The 20031-nt window shown below is 41.4% G+C and overlaps 1 protein-coding gene across 11 annotated transcripts in view; it reads left to right on the forward strand.

Annotated features, from left to right (window-relative positions):
* Positions 1–20031, forward strand: part of LOC101594698 (NXPE family member 4) — a 76432-nt gene that overhangs the window by 51034 nt on the left and 5367 nt on the right. For 8 of the 11 annotated variants that reach the window (XM_045146408.1, XM_045146407.1, XM_045146404.1 and 5 more), the window contains 3 exons: positions 12982–13091; positions 13438–13540; positions 18996–19729. In XM_045146408.1, coding sequence (XP_045002343.1) covers positions 13448–13540; positions 18996–19729 — 827 coding nt within the window. In that variant the 5' untranslated portion in view covers positions 12982–13091; positions 13438–13447. Of the gene's footprint in view, positions 1–12967; positions 13092–13437; positions 13541–14048; positions 14098–18995; positions 19730–20031 lie in introns of those variants that run through there. The other 3 variants (XM_045146406.1, XM_045146413.1, XM_045146414.1) reach the window with 3 other exon arrangements.

Consider the following 20031-nt stretch of genomic DNA (forward strand, 5'->3'; position numbering starts at 1 on the left):
ATGCCCCCAAAATATTGTATATCATTGCTGAGGTCCTTGGTTTCACAGCAGGAATAGATGGTAAGACTCTATTGCTAAAGACTCCACATACTTGGGCTGCAAGGCCATTGAGAAATCCTGCTGGAACTGAGCTGATAACCTCTGACCAGCTGACAGAAAGCTGGAAGAAGCCATTCTACATGTAGTTCAATGGGAGACACAGATACCACCAGTGAAGATACTCAACAGTGGACACTGCAAGCCTTCTATTTGGCCAGCCAGTACAATAGAGCCAACAGGTGCAATAGTGGCAGGTCTGTCATGGTGGAAAGCAACTTCCCTCCAATTGGACTGGAGGCCCGCTCAATGGGAAGGAATATATCCCTGATACTGAAAACTTAAAACTGGAGTAATCATGAGCCCTAGGGGTGTAATATCTGCTGATGTCTGGAAAAAATGTATATACTATGCTTACCAAACTTCTCAGTAAGCACTTCTCCTAATATATATACCCTTATATTAACGCTACTCTCACTTTGGGTACAGAATCTTCTCTTTTCAGATGGCAGTGACCTTGGGATGACTCAGAAGGTATCATAGTTCTGGAAAGAAGTGACTGGAGTACTGAGTAACATCTCCATCACACCTTCCAAGGCTCAGGGTCTAATGTGGAAGAGGTGGCGGGAAGAATGTAAGAGCCAAAGGAAGGGTAGGACTCATTACAATGTGCTCCCTCCAGACATAAAATGGCCTGGTTATCCATGACCTCATAGTGCCTGACTCTACCTACACAAGACCATCATAAGAGGAGGAAAAGTTAATGACATCAAAATAAAAGAGAGACTGATTGAGATGGGGAGGGGTATGATGGAGAATGGAATTTCAAAGGGGAATGTGGGGGGAGGGAGAGTATTACCATGTGATATTTTTTATAATTATGCCAAATGTTAATAAAAACTGAGAAAAAAATTAACAAAAAAAGAAAGAAAAGGTGTTGCTATGGCTTAGCAGTTAAGTCATTTGCCTGCAAAGCCAAAGGATCCCAGTTCAATTCTCCAGGACCCACATAAGCCAGATGCACAAGGGGGTGCATGTGTTTGGAGTTTGTTTGCAATGGCTGGAGGCCCTGGCATGCCCATTCTCTCTCTCTCTCTCTCTCAATCTCTCCCTCTCCCCCTTTTTCTCTCTTAAATAAAGAAAAATAAATAAATAAATAAAAATAAATTAAATTAAATGAAGGCTGTTTATGACAAACCTATAGCCAACATTATTTAAAAAAGAAGAAGAAAGAAAGAAAGAAAAAGGAAAGGTGTTACAGCTGAGCATGGTGGCGCATGCCTTTTATCCCAGCACTAGGAAGGCAGATGTAGGAGGATCGGCAGAGTTCAAGGCCACCCTGAGATTATTTAGTGAATTTCAGGTCAACCTGAGCTAGAATAAGACCCTACCTCAGAAAAAAAAGAAAAGAAAGAGAGAAAAGGTATTAGCATATTAGCATAGATTTAAACATAGGCATTAATAGAAGGAGAGGTCCTTAGGGAAAGGATACATCATCCCCAAGTGTAAGTGTGGGCGTCTCACACAAGTATCTTAACAATAGCCATATATACAGTGTTGATGGCTGCTAAAGTTACATTATTCTCAGGATGTATCTCTGTCTCTCTCTCCGTCTCTATCTCTTGGTAGGTGAGATTATAGAGTTGTCCCTGGGGTACATTGGATAGGTGACATATGGTAAGACAGAAGCATAGATCACAAATGCTGCACAAGGAAGTCTAGACACATTTTTATTGTGATCACAGTTTACAGCCTTGTTTGTGAGATTCCAGAAAATTGCAGATTTATGTTGGGGAAAGCAGTAAGTCCAGAAGCAAATCTCATGTATGCTTGGGCCTTCAAGCATGGTTTATTGCTGTTATTACATTCATATTTGACCTATGTCTATATAAAAGTAATAGTGTCTCCATGGTAGGTAAACTTCACAGCAGGTAAGAGACCTAACCAGACGTTGGAGTGAAGGGTTCCGTTTCTGACCCTGTCCTCTCTGTTTTCCCTGTGTCTCTGTCCTGCCCCAGGGCGGATGGTGAGGGCTTGGCTGAGTACTAGGCATGAGGTTTTTCTACCACAGAAGTTCCTCCCTCCTCCCCATTCCACGCCTAGACCCTGAAACAAAGTCACTATGCACGGAATAACTACCTTCCTTATTTTTTTTTAATTTTGTACTTACATACATAAAAAATATATTTCCTCCGGTCAAACTTGGCAGATATGTTGGAATCAATTTATTTTAGTTTTCTCTCATGAATTAAAAAAAGTCAGATGTGGTATGCCCTGTTTTACTCTCTGAATCAATCATTTATCTGTATTTTCCTTCCCTTGCTCACATTGCTGGAAAGTCGCCCACCTTTTCAGTGCTCTCATGAATTGGCTCTTTCCTTGGCGGATCCCTGTATTGTTTGTTTCTTCTTCTGTTAGTGTGACACTTGCTCCCTTCCTGTTACTGTTGTGGTCTTTCTAATCTTGACTTTGATACCTACTTTATTTATTCTTTTTCATAGCTTTTTTTTTTTTCTTTCAAGTTAGGGTCTCACTCTAGCCTACGCTGACCTGCAATCACTCTGTAGTCCCAGGCTGGCCTAGGATTCATGGTGATCTTTCTACTTAGGCTTCCCCAGGGCTGAGATATAAGGTGTGTGCCACCATGTTGGGCTTTCATAGCTATTTAATACCAGCACCATTTACACTCGCATATTCTAACTTGATACTGTTTGGTGGCATTGTACAATACTTGATGTTGTACAATACTTGATTGTAGCGTACTATCATCATTATTCCTTGCCCAATAGTTTGCATTGTCATTTTTAGTTATATTGCAGTGGTGAATTTGCACGTTGTTGAGATCTCCTTTGTGACTGGTGTTGTGAGCACTTGGGTTTTCACATGTACTTGAACATAATGTATTGCCTCTCTGTTTCCTTTTTTTTTCACCTTTCTGGAATTTGCATTAAGTACTTGTTATGCCCAGTTCTCGGCACCTCCAGTGACCACCAAGGAGAACCAAACATATATGCAAGTGCAAGGAGCTTTATTTTCGGGCATAAGCTCGGTCTCTTGACTTTACCAACGCAGTGGGTCTGTACAAGAGCCCTGAGTAGTGGGAGGGTAGGGTTTTTATAGGGGTTTGAACATAGAAGAAGGGGATGGGTACATGATTGGTTGATTTAAACAGTGTACTCTTCTGGTTGGCTTAGGATTTTGGTGGGCAAAGTTGGCGGGCTGGAGCTAGGGGAATTGAGCTCATTTATGGCTATGGGAATGTCTCATGACTTCAGGAATGTATGGGATAATCAGTTTAACTGTTAAGCCTACCCTTACGGCAAGGTTGGTGGGCTGGGTCTAGGGGAATTGAACTTATCTTATGGCATAATCAGTTTCCAGTAACTGTTAAACCCATCCTTAGATCTTGCCGGGAAACAGAAACTTAGGTCTACTGAGGACTCTGAAGCCTGTCATGGCGTCCATCTGGTTCCCGAGTCCTTCAGTATGGATATTAATTAACACTTTTAGTTTCATATTCTTCCAACACTATACTCCTTGATGATTTCTGGCATAAGTCCTCAATCTGAGCTTCTAGCTCCCTAATTTAATTTTTGTTTACCTTCTATTAAGGGAAACTGAGACACACAAAATGGGTACCAGAGACTGAGTGGAGAATCAGGATGAAAGTTTATTTTCATGCCAGCATGGGCCTAAGGGAATCTCTTCCAAAGCCTGGACCCTGTTTCTTGGTGGTTCAGAGTTCATATACCTTATTTTGGACTACTCTCCTTATTGTGAAGTCTCAGAGCCCAGAGCCTCAGCCTAGTGCCAGAGACCTTGAGTGTGAAATGGGCAAGTTTTACAGAAACAGAAAAATGGTTAGTGTAGCAGACAGCTTCAGGTTCGCTGAGATGAACTTCCAGACCAGGCACAGTTATGGAGGAAAGGATATTTATGGAAGCTTAAAGATCCGGGGAAGTTCCATAATGGCAGACAGGTCCAAGCAGAGAGAGAGAGAGAGAGAGAGAGAAGTACAAGCCAAAAGCCAAAAGTGACACAGCCTAGCACACTTCAGGAACTCCAGCTAGGCACACTTTGCATGTCTTTAGATTGAAATCTCAAACCTACCACCACACCTTAGGATCCACCCAGTGACACTGCCTCCAGCCAGATGTCTGTGCTGTGTTCTACTGGGAATTTTGCATTTCCTTTACTTTTACTAACTCTACTTGGAATTCTTCTGTAGGGAACAGCTACTTCTTCTCCATTCAGTTAACCTTTTATTTATTTTTATCAGAACGCAGTCATGGATTTTTAAAATTTTATTAACAAATTCTAAAATGGCTTTTCCTTTTTTTAAAAAAAAAACTTTTTTGAAATTAACAACTTCCATGATTATAAAAAATATCCCATGGTAAGGCCCTCCCTCCCCCCCCCCTTTCCCCTTTAGATTTTTTTTTCTTAATTTTTTTCTAAAATTTCTTTATTTGTGACTCATAATTCAACTTTGATAACTTGGAGCCCTTTTAAGTCAGTTCCTGTGCCATTTTGAGGTGGCTCCTATATTACTTAAAGATTTTTAAAAAATTTTTTATGTATTAGAGAGAGAGAGAGGGCGAGGGAGACAGACAGAGTGAGAATGGGCATGCCAGGGCCTCTTGCCACTGCATACGAACTCCAGATGCTTGTGCCACCATGTGCATCTGGCTTACGTGGGACCTGGAGAACTGAACCTGGGTCCTTAGCCTTCGCAGGCATGCTCCTTGACCACTGAGCCATCTCTCCAGCTCCATAGCTCCTGTATTTTTAAAGTAGCTCCTAGCATTAAAAGATGCCTCAGGCCCATCTAATATCTCATGCAAAAGTGCTAGGATCCCCCAAACACTTATCCAAGGGACTCTGTTTTTATTTAGTGGAGAATTTGGGAACCAAGACCTAAGTATGAGGTGCCATTGCACAAAACTTGGAAATGTCTACCTGTATACCAACTCATGCCCACATACAAATGCAAACACACCTATCCAAGTGTCTATCAAACATGGCTAAACATTGATAATTCTCATTCAAATCAAATTCTACAAGGTTCATTTTAATATAACCATTATGTTTTCTTGTTTATAACTTCTCCTAAAACATTTATTATCTGACTATTGGAAGAAAATGTCGATCATCAGATTAGACCTTTCTTATTTCAGATTGCTATTCCTATTTTGGAGTTAACTATGCTATTTTAATAGTTGTTTTCTACATTCCATTTCTGTTTTTTTTTTTCCTTTCTTTGTCTCTTCTTGGGATAATTGAGCATTTTTTTATTATTCCATTTAGTGTCCAGTATTGTTTTATATCATACTTCTGAAATACTTTGTAAATGGTTGTTCTACTGTATTATTTAACAAATAACAAGAAGTAAAAGATGTCTGCACACAATTTTTGGTTTCAAAAATTTTTGTTGGTTTGGTTGAACCCACAGATGCAGAACAATGAATGTTGAAGGCTAGATGTATTTACTGTAACACAATCTCTTTTTTATCATAATTATACATATTTTCCTTCTCCAAACAGGTTGTTTTCTTAAATATTAATGTTTTTAAAATCTTGGCATGGAATACTTGAGAATCATTTCTCCTAAAGCATAACCTTCCCACTAGAACTCAAAATTATACATAAAGGCTTGATAGAAGCTCATACTCTATATGAGCCTCTGGAATTTGATCTCTGAAATACAGACTTCATTGTTCCCATATAGATGTGACACTGGTCTTCCAAATGAGAATTCAGGAATATGTCTCAGGCAGTACTGGCTTCAGGTTTCTATGGTTTGATGATTATTACATGACCTGTAGAAAACAAAAGGCCATTGCTTGCTCATGAATATCTGAGTACAGATAAGAATGTGATGGTTTGCTCCAAAGCTCCCAAGAGTTGATTATCCAGTGATCCATCATCAATACATTTTTAGCTTCTGGTCTCTTCAGTTACAGATAATACAAGCCATGAGCATCAGCAGCCCAGTTCGGGCCATGTTGGTAAACCTAGTCCATTGTCTTCACAGACTGTTCCAGCCAAAGGTGACTAGGGGAACTCAGGCTGTATTTCTTTGTCCTGGTGGTCAGGATCACCATTCTCAACCAGCCATTAGCAGCTGCTGAAATCAGAGCAGAAACAGCCATGAAAGAACACACAGTAATTGCACATATGGAGCAATTCAAGTCCATATTGAGAAGTAGGCAGGGTTACCCCCAGACAAGTAACAAATCCTTTGGAGAAATGGTACACCTTAACCATGCCTCTATTTATATTTCAAGATGAAATGCTCTTTATGCTAAAACATCTGCATTCATGTTACTCCATTTCACTCATGTTTTCTGCAAAAAAGGAGACATACACTTGCTTTATAATTATATAACTAAAAGGACCTTGGTGACAGAAGAATCCCAGTCAATCCCAAAAGGCAAGACTCCTTGAGAGTTGTAAAAATAAGCTTCTCTTCTTCCATCTTGTAGATGAACCCTAAAGTATCAAGTTTGGTCTGAAACTAACCAGATGGCCTGGGCTCATATTCTCCAGTTGAGGTAGAGGAAACCAACCACATCACTAGCTGAACAAACATGCTTATATGCCTAATTAAAAGGTTAAGGCGCACTGGTTATGGTGGTACATGCCTCTAATCCCAGTACTTGGGAGGCAGAGGTAGGAGGATCGCCATGAGTTCGAGGCCACCCTGAGACTACAGAGTGAATTCCAGCACAGCTTGGGCTAGAGTGAGACCCTGCCTCGAAAGAACAAAGGAAAGGTTAAGATGCCTTTCCAGCGTAAGAGTAAACCCTGGACACATGCTGGTGAGCTTCAATACAATGCTCATACACGTCTCATTTCATTTTTCATCTTCATGGGAAACATGCTTTCATGTTGTCACACTCAAAACTACAAGGACTTGGCCTGGAGTTGTGACTTAGTTGGCAAAGTGCTTGTTAATGTGCATTAAATGCTGGGTTGGAGCCCCAGCATCACTCACACTCAGCATGTTGGGAGGTGACTGTAGGAGAATCAGAAGTTCAGAGTTATTCTTGGCTATATAATCACCTTGAAGCCAGCCTAAGTTACATGAAACTCTGTCCTAAAAAAAAAAAAAAAAATGAAGAGTGTGTGTGAGTGTGTGTGTGTAGCTGATTTTGTATAATTCTGAATTCCACACATTTGAGAACCTGCCTGAGATTTGGGGGTGGGAGGAAGAGATAAGTTCTTCTCAGATTGCCAACATCAGTATTAGCTACTTCTCTTATTGCTGCCCAACGAAAACAAGTGAAAGAGAGAAAGTTTTATTTTGGTTCCTGTTTTCTGAAGTCTGGCTCCAGGCCTGGTGTGAAGAAAAACACTAAGACACAAGCACAGGAGCTACTTCACGCCAGGAGACCCCACCAAAAAAAAAAAAAAAAAGAACTCCTTTATTCCCTTTGAGGTGAGAGCTATGCTTTCTGCTCTGATAGGTGCCAGGGCTTAGGCTCTGACATGAGTGACTGGTGACAGTACCACCAAAACAGAGGAGTGGGACATTAACCAAGGTAGGTCTGCTGCTGACGTAGTACTGAAGCGGTCACTAGGGGCGCGCTGTGTCTTCAGGAGTCTCCCACTGTAGTTTTCAGCAGTACTTAAGATTTTTGCACTTGGGCTGGAGAGATGGCTTAGTGGTTAAGCGCTCGCCTGTGAAGCCTAAGGACCCCGGTTCGAGGCTCGGTTCCCCAGGTCCCACGTTAGCCAGATGCACAAGGGGGCGCACGCGTCTGGAGTTCGTTTGCAGAGGCTGGAAGCCCTGGCGCGCCCATTCTCTCTCTCTCCCTCTATCTGTCTTTCTCTCTGTCTCTGTCGCTCTCAAATAAATAAATAAAATATTTTATTAAAAAAAAAAAGGTTTCTGCACTTGATCTTAACCAACAGGCTAGAAAGTGATAGCACTTAAAATTTAAAAAAAAATTATTATTGACAATTTTCATAAATGTATGACCATGGTCTTAGAACAGAGATTTTGGTTGCCCCATATTCTAACATGAGAATATTTTCATGACGCTTGTATAGGAACAGAATAAAGAAAGTCACAATGAAAATACTTTGCAGGTACATTGGGGAAACATCAAGTAGATAGGTTCCAGCAAAGTGAAGAAATTTCTGCTGTAGGCCTTAGATGCTATCTGATGACATTCTCAACTTTTGGGCTCTGAAAGCAAAGAGTATGTTCATACAGTCCACAAGATTTACCTAATGGTCACAGGATGTTAGGTCAGACACAAAGTTTGCAATAATTGGCAACTAAAGGGATTAAGATAGCCCAAGATAACTTGGCTATGAACTTGCAACATTTCAACTCCCACGTGTCACTGGAATTCTACTCCGCCTTAAATGTTTAACATAGGTGTGCGTCCTTTCTAGGAACTTTAGTTCACCTAGCCCTAACAAGCTAGGCTCAGTCACCCATCCTCACCAGACCAATAGAGATAAGCAATAGTTAAAATCTAGAAAAGGGGATTTATTCAATGTGGCCACATTGGGAAGAGTCACAAGGAGGTCTAGTGATCTTCTCCCACACCTCCACACTCGCCAAGTCCTTTCGGACCCTAACATGAGATTTAGGTTAAGATAGAGGGCAAAAGGCATATATAACTATACGCATATATAACCTGACCAGGTGTGGGCCTGCCCATCATAGACCCACCACTGTCTAGGCACCACTGTATCTTGCAAGGGTTGACAAGTTGCCAGAGTGAAATCTGTTCATGGAAGACCTCCTCAGATCAGTACAGGGCTCCAACCTTTTCCCTTCCCCTATCATGAGATTCTCAGGGAATCTACTTGGAGTCCATTGTTTCAATAGCCTCTTAGACAAAAGTACATGTGTCTTTAGACTATCTTCCCTCTTGATGAGACAGCTACAACTGCTATCTCTGCTTCTCCTTCTGCTGTTAACATCTACTATCTATACTCTGCCTCATAACTTCTACTATCCCAGGACTCCTGGAAGCAACTGACAGTGGTGTCAAATGCAGATCCAGGATCTAGGTTCAAGGCCAGCCTCTTTCACTTACTAACTGCCAGCTTAGCTAATGTCATTAATGCCCCATGCCTCATTTTCTTCATCTAGAAATGCTCACTACCTTGTAGTATAATTCTGAGGATTAATGCATTAAAGGTTAATAAATCTTAGTTAATGTTATCTCATATATATCTCTATATCTACTCCCCCACTTCCTTCTGCACATGCATGCATCTTCTACATATTCCAATGACTGGGAGATAGGAGGGTTAGGCCATCGCCATCAAAAGGAAGTGCCCCTACTTGGCAGGGTTCTCATGCCAGCCTCTGTTTGCCAAGTGCCCCACCATCACATGGTTTATTGTCTTTGCAGAGGTACCCATCTTTGTTTCAAGATGCTAGGGTAATAAATGTCTTAGTCATAGCATTTCCACTCCTTTTTTCAAAGAGGGTCAAGGTACCAACTATCATTGAATTTTCTATGTTTCTCCTTTTCATAACTGGCAATGGCAGAGTCTATAACCCTCTGTGATTTTAAAGTCTGAGGCTGTGGTGAGCCTTCTGTTCATGCATCTACTACAACTTTGCCTTTTTTCCTTCTGGTGGTTAAAACAGATTTCAAGCTTCCATAGCACATACCCTTAGTCATAACTTCATGAGCCCTATGCCAAGCCCTCACTGCTGGAATCTGGACTCTTTCTTGCGGCTTCTGTAGTCTTTATGCTCATTGTCCCACGGTTAAGGCCCCTTTTCTATACTCGTGGAAATTAGACTTTCTACCATGTCATGTAGCCTTCCTTGAAGAATGAGCACATCTTGTTCCATTCCTGTGGAATGAGACCACAGTAGCCACCCACACTCCCTTCCCACGCACACATACTGATCTCCAGAAAATGATCTCTGGATACCTGCCCTGTGATTGCCTGATGCAGATAAGCTATCTGTGGCTTTGGGCTGGGGGAAAGTTTGCCAAATGCTATGACCTTACTTATTACCCCATAAACTGCAAGGATATCACACCACAGAGGAACATCCATCTTCCTTATGCCAAGACACCAGGCTTTTGAACCATTTGAAAGAAAACACGGAGATACATACAGAGACACACAAAGACCATATTCTTTAAGCAAAGTGGCAATAAATATGTAAAGCACAGGATCTAAGAACTTGGAAATATTGTGTTATGTAAGTTACAGAAAATGCTCTGATCCAGAGACCATAAAGACAGAAATCTGGGACTCACTGTTCCAAACCTCATTACACAATAGATAACCTGAACAAATTGTTTAAACTCTCCCTGTTCTCAATTCATTAAGTCAAGAGGACCTAGTATACCTGTCTCATAAAAACATGCCAGTTTGTGTTAAATGTCAATGTCTATATGATGAGAGCAAATTAAATCCATAAGCCTGTGTGACTCGGAGCAGGCTATGATCTTGGGAGGTTGCTGGCATCTGTAACTAAGGAACAGCCAAACCAAACCCATCACATTTTCTTTCATGATAGTTTCCTGAGAATGCAACTGAACAATCTCAGCCCAACCATGCAAGGTTACAACAGCTCTTTTGATGGGCATCATATAAAGATGTATTGTTAAAGCTCCTTTGGTAAAGCATGACCCAAAATGCTTGAAAGATTTGAAAATCTGTAGGATCTTTATGAAAGAGGGATTGTTTCATGCTTTAAATTTTTTTAAATTTTATTTATTTATTTATTTGAGAAAGAGAAAGAGGCAGAGAGAGAGAAAGAGAGGGAGGGAGGGAGAGAATGGGCACACCAGGGCCTCTAGCCACTGCAAAGGAACTCCAAATGCATGTGCCCCCTTGTGCATCTGGCTTATGTGGGTCCTGGAGAATAGAACCTGGGTCCTTAGGCTTTGCAAGCAAACTCTTTAACCACTAAGCCATCTCTCCAGCCCTGTTTCATGCTTTTTAAAAGAATAATCCTGGAAGAAGCCATATGTTGTGATATATACCACCTGTAATCCCAGCATGTAGGAGATGGAGGAAGGAGGAGAAGGAGTTTGAGGTCAGCATGGGTTACATGAGACTAACAAAAAGAGAGAAGGGGCAGGAGAGAGGAAGAGAAAGATTTGAAGGATTAAGAATGTGTTCAAGTCCATTTTCTCTTGGGAAGAATGACATAAGTGTGACCTGTGGAGAGAACTACAGGGCAACTAGCCTGCTGCTTCCTCAGGGCCCGTTCCACAGACGTCCACGTGTTTCCTTGCACCCTCTCCATGTGCTTCCCAATAGCCTATCCGTGTGCTTCCATGTGTCCCAGGCACCTGTTCTTCCTGGCACAATTTATGTCAGATGAAGAATGAAAATCTGGGACTGGAGAGATGGCTTAGTGGTTAAGGCATCTGCCTGCAAAGCCAAAGTACCCAGGTCCAATTCCCCAGTACCTGCATAGAGCCAGATGCACAAGATGGTGTATGCATCTGGACTTTGTAATGGCCATAGGCCCTCGAATGCCCATTATCCCTCTCTACCCAAACCCCCAAATAAATAAATAAACTATTTTTAAAATATATATATTTAAAAGAATGAAAATACAAAGTAGAGTTCAAACTTATAAATGTAATTTTATCATTATGTTGGTTTGAGACATAATGAACATTGTTTTGCCTTCATTGTGCTTGAGTTTCTTTCCATCTGGTTCAGCAAATGTTTCAGATTGCATGTATGCACAGGATAATATACTCTTGAATCTTGGTCACTGGATTTATTAACAAGGCTCAGATGGAAAGTAGGCACTTGACCTATTCCATTATTTTATATTTATATTTTATTATATTATTTTGTTATTATGGTATGTACTCTCAGTCTTTCAACTGCCAGCTTCAGGCACTTGCTTCCTTGTCAAATATTTATTATGCTTAATAGAATTAGGTTCCTGGCAGCTGGGGAGATGGCTCAGTTGGTAAAGTGCTTGCTGTGTAAGCACGAAGACCTGAGTTTGGATCCCCAGCATCCACGTAAAAGCCAGATGTGGCAGCATGTGCCTGTCATGCCAGCACTAAGGTGGCAGAGACAGGAGCAGAACTGGGACTCACTGGCTAGATATCTAGCTGCATTGATGAGCTCTGCATTCAGTTAGAGAAGTGCAGCTGAGAAACACACCCTACATCAACCTCTGACTTCTACACACACATGCACGCATGGGCACCAGCACATATACAAACATACTTGCATACATTCACATACACACACCAACAAGAAAAATACAAAAAAAAAAAAAATCAGTGTCCTAAAGTCTCAGGACATTGCAAGTCACTCCCCATCCTTTCTCCTTGACCTGATTTATAATCCAGATTCCACTTTAAGGTGGTGCTGGCAGGCGTAACATTTCCAAGTGAAACAGGCAGAGAAAAGGGCCCACAAATCACAGCTGTGCCTGTGACTTGTTTTGGTCAAGGACAGTGTATGTCGGTAGCACGCTGGTGTGTCCAGAAGACAGTCAAATTCATCAAATTCCTAAGTATGGGATATAACGAAGTCTTTACACCAAAGAAGGTATGAAAACACTTGTCAAAGGAAATGAAAAGGAAAAGGGGTATTATTTGGTTTAGGGTACAGAAACATTTGATGTATAAACTGGGAGTCCAGGACAAGGGAGCTTCCATGAGAGTCCACTTTGAGGGATAGAAAGTTGCACACAGAAGCATTCAAGCAGTCTGATGCTTTTCTTGCATGACTGGGATTGAAACTGGAGTCTCGTGTGTTCTAGAGGAGCACAGTATCATGGAGCCGCAGCTCCGGCCCAGCCATCTGGCTTTTAAAAGACAACTTAGAAAAAAAGATACAAAAAAATAAAAGGCAGCTTGCAATTCCAGGTCAAAGGCAAATATCAATATGAATGAAAGACTTTCATAAAGCCTCAAAATAGTTTAAAGGAAAATAAAAATTATGAATTTTAAAGTTACTCTTTTTCAGGTCAGGAGGCACTGCCAAAGCTGGCAAGACAAGAAGAGACCATAAGGAAGCTAGAAAGCTAGCTGACTTTAGAAGGCCAAAGTAACTCAGTTCCCTGCGTCAATATTTGTGTAAGGTTTTTATTTCTTCTCTGTGGCTGGGGGGGGAAGCAAGGGGATAGTGAGGTGACACAGGGACCTCGTGCCGCACATGTGCCCTGCCCACTCCAGGTTCTTGACAACTGGGCTTCTGTAGTTCATGGTGGGCTTCATAGACCACCTCCTCCGTGGACTTTTAAAGCTCATAGTCACAGATAGTACCCAGGCACACCAGAGCAGCTGGGACGGCCAAGACAGTTCTGGAAGTGACTTCTTCATGGGTTAAAAGTCATCAGGGGCCATAACAATTTCGTGCACTTCCACGTTTTCCTGGTCTTGCGGCATCTTTGTGTGATAGCTTGGGTACTGCTTCTTACAGGACTGTCGCCATGAAAGCTGTGACAAGCCATAAGTCCCTGCTGCTCCTGTTGCTGGCGTTAACCTTCTGGATCGTTTTTGCAGTTTTCCAGAACTCCACGAAGGTAGGAGTTGCTTTTTTTCTGTGTTTTACAACAGTAGCTTTGCTTGTCCAAACTACAAACCTATGGATTGTAGGAGGGGGGTTCCAAAGCTCTCTCCCCATATGGTAGTCACTAAACAATGCTTAGCTGCATGATAATAATCGTGTGTGCGTGCGTGCGGGCGTGTGTGTTAAACTCGGGCATGCTTCCTTTGCCACTTATGTGCTCCTTGTACAAAATTTATAACCTGTCTTTTCACCTCCTTTTAGGGAACTTCTGAAGAACAGAATGCTTCCAATTTTATGTACTAAAATGTATCTGTCTTTTAAAAATAGTTGAGATGATTTTTAAGGGAAATATTTTCCTACTCCAATAAATTGTCTAAAAACATCTGTTAAAACTCCTGATTACTGGCTGGGGAGATGGCTCATCCATCAAAGGCACTTGCTTGCAAAGCCTGTGGGCCTGGGCTCAATTTCGCAGCACCCACATAAAGCCAGGTTCACAAAGTGAGGCGTCTGGAGTTTGTTTGCTGCAACAAGAGACCCTGGTGCACTCATACACACATTCTTTCTAAAGTAAGTAAATAAAAACATTTTTTCAATGTTCCAACTATTGTTTTAAACAACACTTAGGTTTTAAGACTTTTTCGGTTTGGCTTATTTATTTATTTCATTTATTATTATTATTATTATTATTATTATTTTGGTTTGTTGGCTGGTTACTTTGTGAATTTTGTTTGTCTTGTTTTGCTGAATTTTCTTTTATTTCTCTGTTTTCCCTATTGATAATCACTGTTTTTTTTTTTTCTTATCTCAAGGTAGGGTCTTGCTGTAGCCCAGGCTGACCTGGAATTCACTATGTAATTTCATGGTGGCCTTGAACTCACAGCAGTCCTTCTACCTGTGCCTCCTGAGTGCTGGGATAAAAGGCATGTGCCACCATGCCTGGCTCCAATAATCACTTTCTTGTTCCTTCTATTTATTATAATCCTTTCCAACTGATGCCACTTTTGGTAGCAGATTAAATGTTCAAATACATGAAGGGTCCTGTATTTTTTTTTCCAGTAAGCAATATATATCTCTAGTTAGGCCTTCCTCATTGCCTTTCAGTAAGTTTTACAGTTTTTATTAATAGTTCTTATGATTTCTTAGATTTCTGTCAAGGTACTTTATAATGAATGTCTTTCTGCTTGTGGATGACATGGTTTGAATGACAGGCTGTACTTGCTCGTGGCTCTTATGCAGAAGCACAATACACTGACTCATAATGTCACCTCCATCTTCCACAGAGCAGTTGTCTATGTTTGAAGCTATGATTTTCTTCCTTCATTTTCTTCCTTCCTCAACTAATTTTAAGTTTTGAGGAGGTTTCCTATAAGTACTGGTTCAATTCAGGCATCTCTTCCTTTTTCCCCAGGATAGGGATTTGTAAAGTTCTTTTCTGTCTTGTAGAGGGCTTTATGGTAAACACTGGAGGCAACAAAATGTGCTTTTGTCCTTCATCTGGAACGTAACTTTCTTGCTACATTTCTTTTGTGGGGGGGGGGGCGGTGTTGCTTTAATCTTTTTTTTTTTTTTTTTTTTTGGAGACAGGATTTCATGCAGCCCAGGTGGCCTTGAGCTTGCTATATAGCTGAGGCTAGCCTTGAATTGCTGGTTCTCTTGTCTTCACCGCCTGGGTGCTAAAGACAGCCATGAGAGACCATACCTCACTCTCTTATATGTTGTTTTTTGTGAGAAATATGTCATATTTCTCACCAAAAAAACTAATGCATAGAAATTTATTATACCAATCTAAATATCACTTATTATTTTTTCATTTTAAGTTGCAGCAATATGAAAATATTGGGAAATTGTTTTATTGGTTAAAACACATTAGTATGATAATATATATAGATCATTCAGGACTTTGCTCATGTCTTCTTATAGCTTCTATAGCAACTGAGAGGTTGTTAAATTTCCAATTATGATCTGGGAGGATAACTCAATTGTTAAGGTGCTTGCCTGACCCATATGAAAAAAGCCAGGTGTGCTGGAATGTGCTTATTATCCCGCTGCCCGGGAGATGAAGACAGGTGGATCCCTGGGGCTTACTGACCAGTGAACTTAGCATATTGGTCAAGCTCTAAGCAAATGGCAGACCTAATCTCAAAAAAAGAAAAACTGGGGCTGGAGAGATGGCTTAGCGGTTAAGCGCTTGCCTGTGAAGCCTAAGGACCCCGGTTCGAGGCTCAGTTCCCCAGGTCCCACGTTAGCCAGATGCACAAGGGGGCGCACGTGTCTGGAGTTCGTTTGCAGAGGCTGGAAGCCCTGGCGCGCCCATTCTCTCTCTCTCCCTCTACCTGTCTTTCTCTCTGTGTCTGTCGCTCTCAAATAAATAAATAAAAAAAAAAAAAAAAAAAAAGAAAAACTGTAAGGGTTGGAGAGATGACTCCATGGTTAAGGCACTTGCCTGCAGAGCCTTCAATTCCCCAGTACCTGCATAAAGCCAGATGCACAGGATGGCACATGCATCTGGAGTCTGTGTGCAGTGGCTACAGGCCCTGGTGCATCCATTCTTTTTTTCTGTATTTCTTGTTTCTTTCCCTGCTTGCAAATGGATTAAAAAAAAAAATTTTTTTTTTTTTGGTTTTTCGAGGTAGGGTTTCACTCTAGCCCAGGCTGACCTGGAACTCACTATGGGGTCTCAGGGTGGCCTCGAACTCACAACGATCCTCCTACCTCTGCCTCCCAAGTGCTGGGATTAAAGGCATGCGCCACCACGCCCGGCTTAAAAAATATTTTAAAAGAAAAAATGTATATGGCATCTGAGAGGAAACCACTAAAGGGTGTGCTCTGCCCTCCTTGCATGCCACATCCAGACTTGTGTATGTGCACCTGTGGACACACATACATGTGTACATGAGTACACCAAAAGCAGATGACACAGCCGGGCGTGGTGGCGCACGCCTTTAATCCCAGCACTCGGGAGGCAGAGGTAGGAGGATCGCCGTGAGTTCAAGGCCACCCTGAGACTACAGAGTGAATTCCAGGTCAGCCTGAGCTAGAGTGAGACCCTGCCTCAAAACAAAACAAACAAAAAAAAACAGATAATAATTTAAGTTTGATCACATGTAGAGCTCTGTGCTTTTACTCCTACCCACACAACTTTCTGATGCCACGATGTCTTTTTATGTTGTGCATTCCTTAATAAATCACTGGAGAAATTATCTCAATAGTTTTGCTTTAAACTTTTAATACTAAAGATGTGACTTCTATCACGTGTCACAGTTGCAGTATTGGGTTTCTATTGTGTAGTGGTTATCACAGTCTCCTCACAATATTAGGGCATCCTGATTTTAACTGGATATTTATTTTGACCAGTGACTTTACAGCTTTATATTTTTTGTGTTATTAATTAGCATCTTTTTCTTTCAGCTTAAAACTACCTGTACCATTTTTATAAGATAGATCTGGTAGTTATGAATTATTCTGTTTTTATTTGTCTGAGATTAAACATATTTCACAAATTTTAATTTAAAGAAAAAATAAAACAATAACAAAGATTCAATTTTCTACAATGAATTATTATTTATTTTTAAGGACATAGAGCAAAAGAGAGAGAATGAATGGGCTTCCCACTGAAAATGAACTCCAGATGCATGGGCCACATTATGCATCTGGCTTTACCTGGGTACTGGTAAATTGAATACAAGCCATCAGGCTTTGTAAGCAAGTGCCTTTAACCACTGAGCCATCTGTCCAGCCCAAGGAGTTGTTTTCTACTATATAGCTAAAAACATTTCCAGGGGGGCTGGAAAGATTGCTTAGTGGTTAAGGTGCTTGCCTGCAAAGCCAAAGGAACTAGATTCAATTTCCTAGGACCCATGTACAGCCAGATGCACAAAGAGAAACATGCATCTGGAGTTCGTTTGAGGCAGCTAGAAACCCTGACATGCCCATTCTCTCTCTCACACACAAATAAAAATATTAAAAATATCTTTGAAAATATTTTTTAAAATTTTCAGGGCTAGAGAGTTGGCTTCATAGTTGAGGCATTTGCCTATGAAGCCTATGGATTCAGGTTTGATTGCCTAATACCCACATAAAGCCAGATAAACATGGTGACACCTGTGTCTGGAGTTCATTTGCAGTGGCTAGAGGGCTTGGTTCACCCATCTCTCCTCTCTTTCTCTCTCTCTCCATACATATATATGTATATATATGTATATATATGTATATATATGTATATATATGTATATATATGTATATATATGTATATATATGTATATATATGTATATATATATATATATATATATACAGACGGACGGACAGACGGACGGACAGACAGACAGACAGATAGATAATATCTATAAGTCCAAGCTGGGTGTGGTGGTATACAGCTTTAAACCCAGCACTCGGAAGGCTGAGGTAGGAGAATCACCATGAGTTCAAGGCCAACTTTGGCTACAGAGTGAGTTCCAGGGATGAACTGAGGCCCTGCTTCAAAAAAAAAAAAATCCTAATTCAGACTTTACAATCACCCTATAAAGTAGATTGCATCATCACTAATTTTTCATGCATGTGTACGGGTATGTGGTACATGTATGTGTAGTTTGTATGTGATATCACCTCCATTCCAAAGAAGATCCTAGCAAGGGCTATATGGGGTTGGGTGACTCTTTCAAATTAGATTGGTCAAAAAAAAAAAAAAAGAGTAGCACCAATAGAGTTTCTAAACAAAAATGTTTTATGTAAACCAAAAAAATCTCAGTGTCAATTAAGTTTCAAGACAGAAACCTACCAAAAATTGTTATATTAAATAGTATCATTTTGGGGCTGGAGAGATGGCTTAGAGATTAAGGCACTTGCCTGCGAAGCCCAAGGGTGCAGATTCGATTCTCTAGATTCCACGTAAGCCAGATGCACAAGGTGGCACATGCATCTGGAATTCATTTGCAGTGGTTGGAGGCCCTGATGCACCCATTCTCTCTTTCTCAAATAAATAAATAAAAATTAGAGAAGAGAAATAATATCATTTTCTGTGTTCTTTATTCTATTTATTTTTTATTAGTTACGTACACAGTGAATATACAGTGAGACCCTACCTCAAAAAAAAAATAAAATAAAAATTCATTCTTTTCAAAAACCTGTGTGTGTATGCGTGCATGTGTCATAGTGGGAGTATGGAGGTCAGAGGACAACTTCAGGGCATTGGTCCTCTCTCTCCTTCCACCGTGTTGGAGACAGACTAGCTTTTGCTCTTGTTTTACCACTGAGAATGTTAGATTGGTGCAACTCAAGCTTTGGGATTCTCCTTTAGGATTCTCATTGCCATAGGCACATTGGGTCTCCAGACACATGTGCCACATTTTGTCTGGTATCATGTGAGTTCCTGGGATCCAAACTCCAATTGTCAGGCTTTCACAGCAAGTGCTTGTAACCACTGGGCCATCTCTCCAGGCCCTCTACATTCTATTTCCTTTCATTTCAGATATGGGCTGTATTCACGTTGCCCGTTTCTCTCAACCATTGGAAGTATGACATGAAGCCTTCATGCCCTGAAATACCTCTGAATCCATCAGCGTCACCAACAAAGACAGAACTGAGAGTCAGGAAGGTTCTGGAGAAGTTAGAGCAGCAGATCCCGCGCAGACCCGTTACCCGCTTCAGCACCACCACCAGCGCCGCCCACAGCACCGCCACCGTCCTCAACCCTCGGCGCACGTACTGCGTGGGGGACCAGCTGGACGTCCTGCTGGAGGCCAGGGACCACCTGGGACGCAGGAAGAAGTACGGCGGGGACTTCCTGAGGGCCAGGATGTCCTCCCCAGCTCTGAAAGCAGGCGCTTCAGGAAAAGTGACAGACTTCAACAATGGCACCTACCTTGTCAGCTTCACGCTGTTCTGGGAGGGCAGGGTCTTCCTGTCTGTCCTGCTCATCCACCCCAGCGAGGGGGTGTCGGCTCTCTGGAGGGCAAGGAATAAAGCCTATGACAGGGTCATCTTCACGGGTCACTTTGTGAACAGCACCTCCCAAGTCTACACTGATTGTGCCCTGGCTTTAAACTCAAGTGTTGAACTGTGTCAGTATGTGGATGCTCAAGATCAAGAAGCTTTCTACTGCGTGAAGCCCCCACATGTTCCCTGCGCTGCACTCACCCACATGCATTCCAAGAACAATAACGTTTCCTATCTTAGCAAACAAGAAAGGCACCTCTTTGAAAGGTAATTAAAGGTAATTACTGCTAGTTGTGCAGGCAAATATGGTCGTATGAGCTGCATGTTAGTCCAAGGAAAGTATTGTAAGTGCAATTTGGGGACTCGTTAAAGAGAACCATTTGGGAAAGGACCTATGAATTTATTTGGGGATAGTGTGCACTCCCTAGCCTTTTAGGATATGTAGTCCTTATCAACAAACCAAACAATGAGGGTTGAATAAAAACTAAAAGACAATGAAAATTCTAGGTGTGTGCCTATTCACATCCGTATCTCAATAAGTTGCCTTACAGTACCTTCTAGGTACCAGT

The sequence above is a fragment of the Jaculus jaculus genome, chromosome 3 (assembly GCF_020740685.1).
Source record: "Jaculus jaculus isolate mJacJac1 chromosome 3, mJacJac1.mat.Y.cur, whole genome shotgun sequence".
In the NCBI taxonomy this organism is placed as follows: domain Eukaryota; kingdom Metazoa; phylum Chordata; class Mammalia; order Rodentia; family Dipodidae; genus Jaculus; species Jaculus jaculus.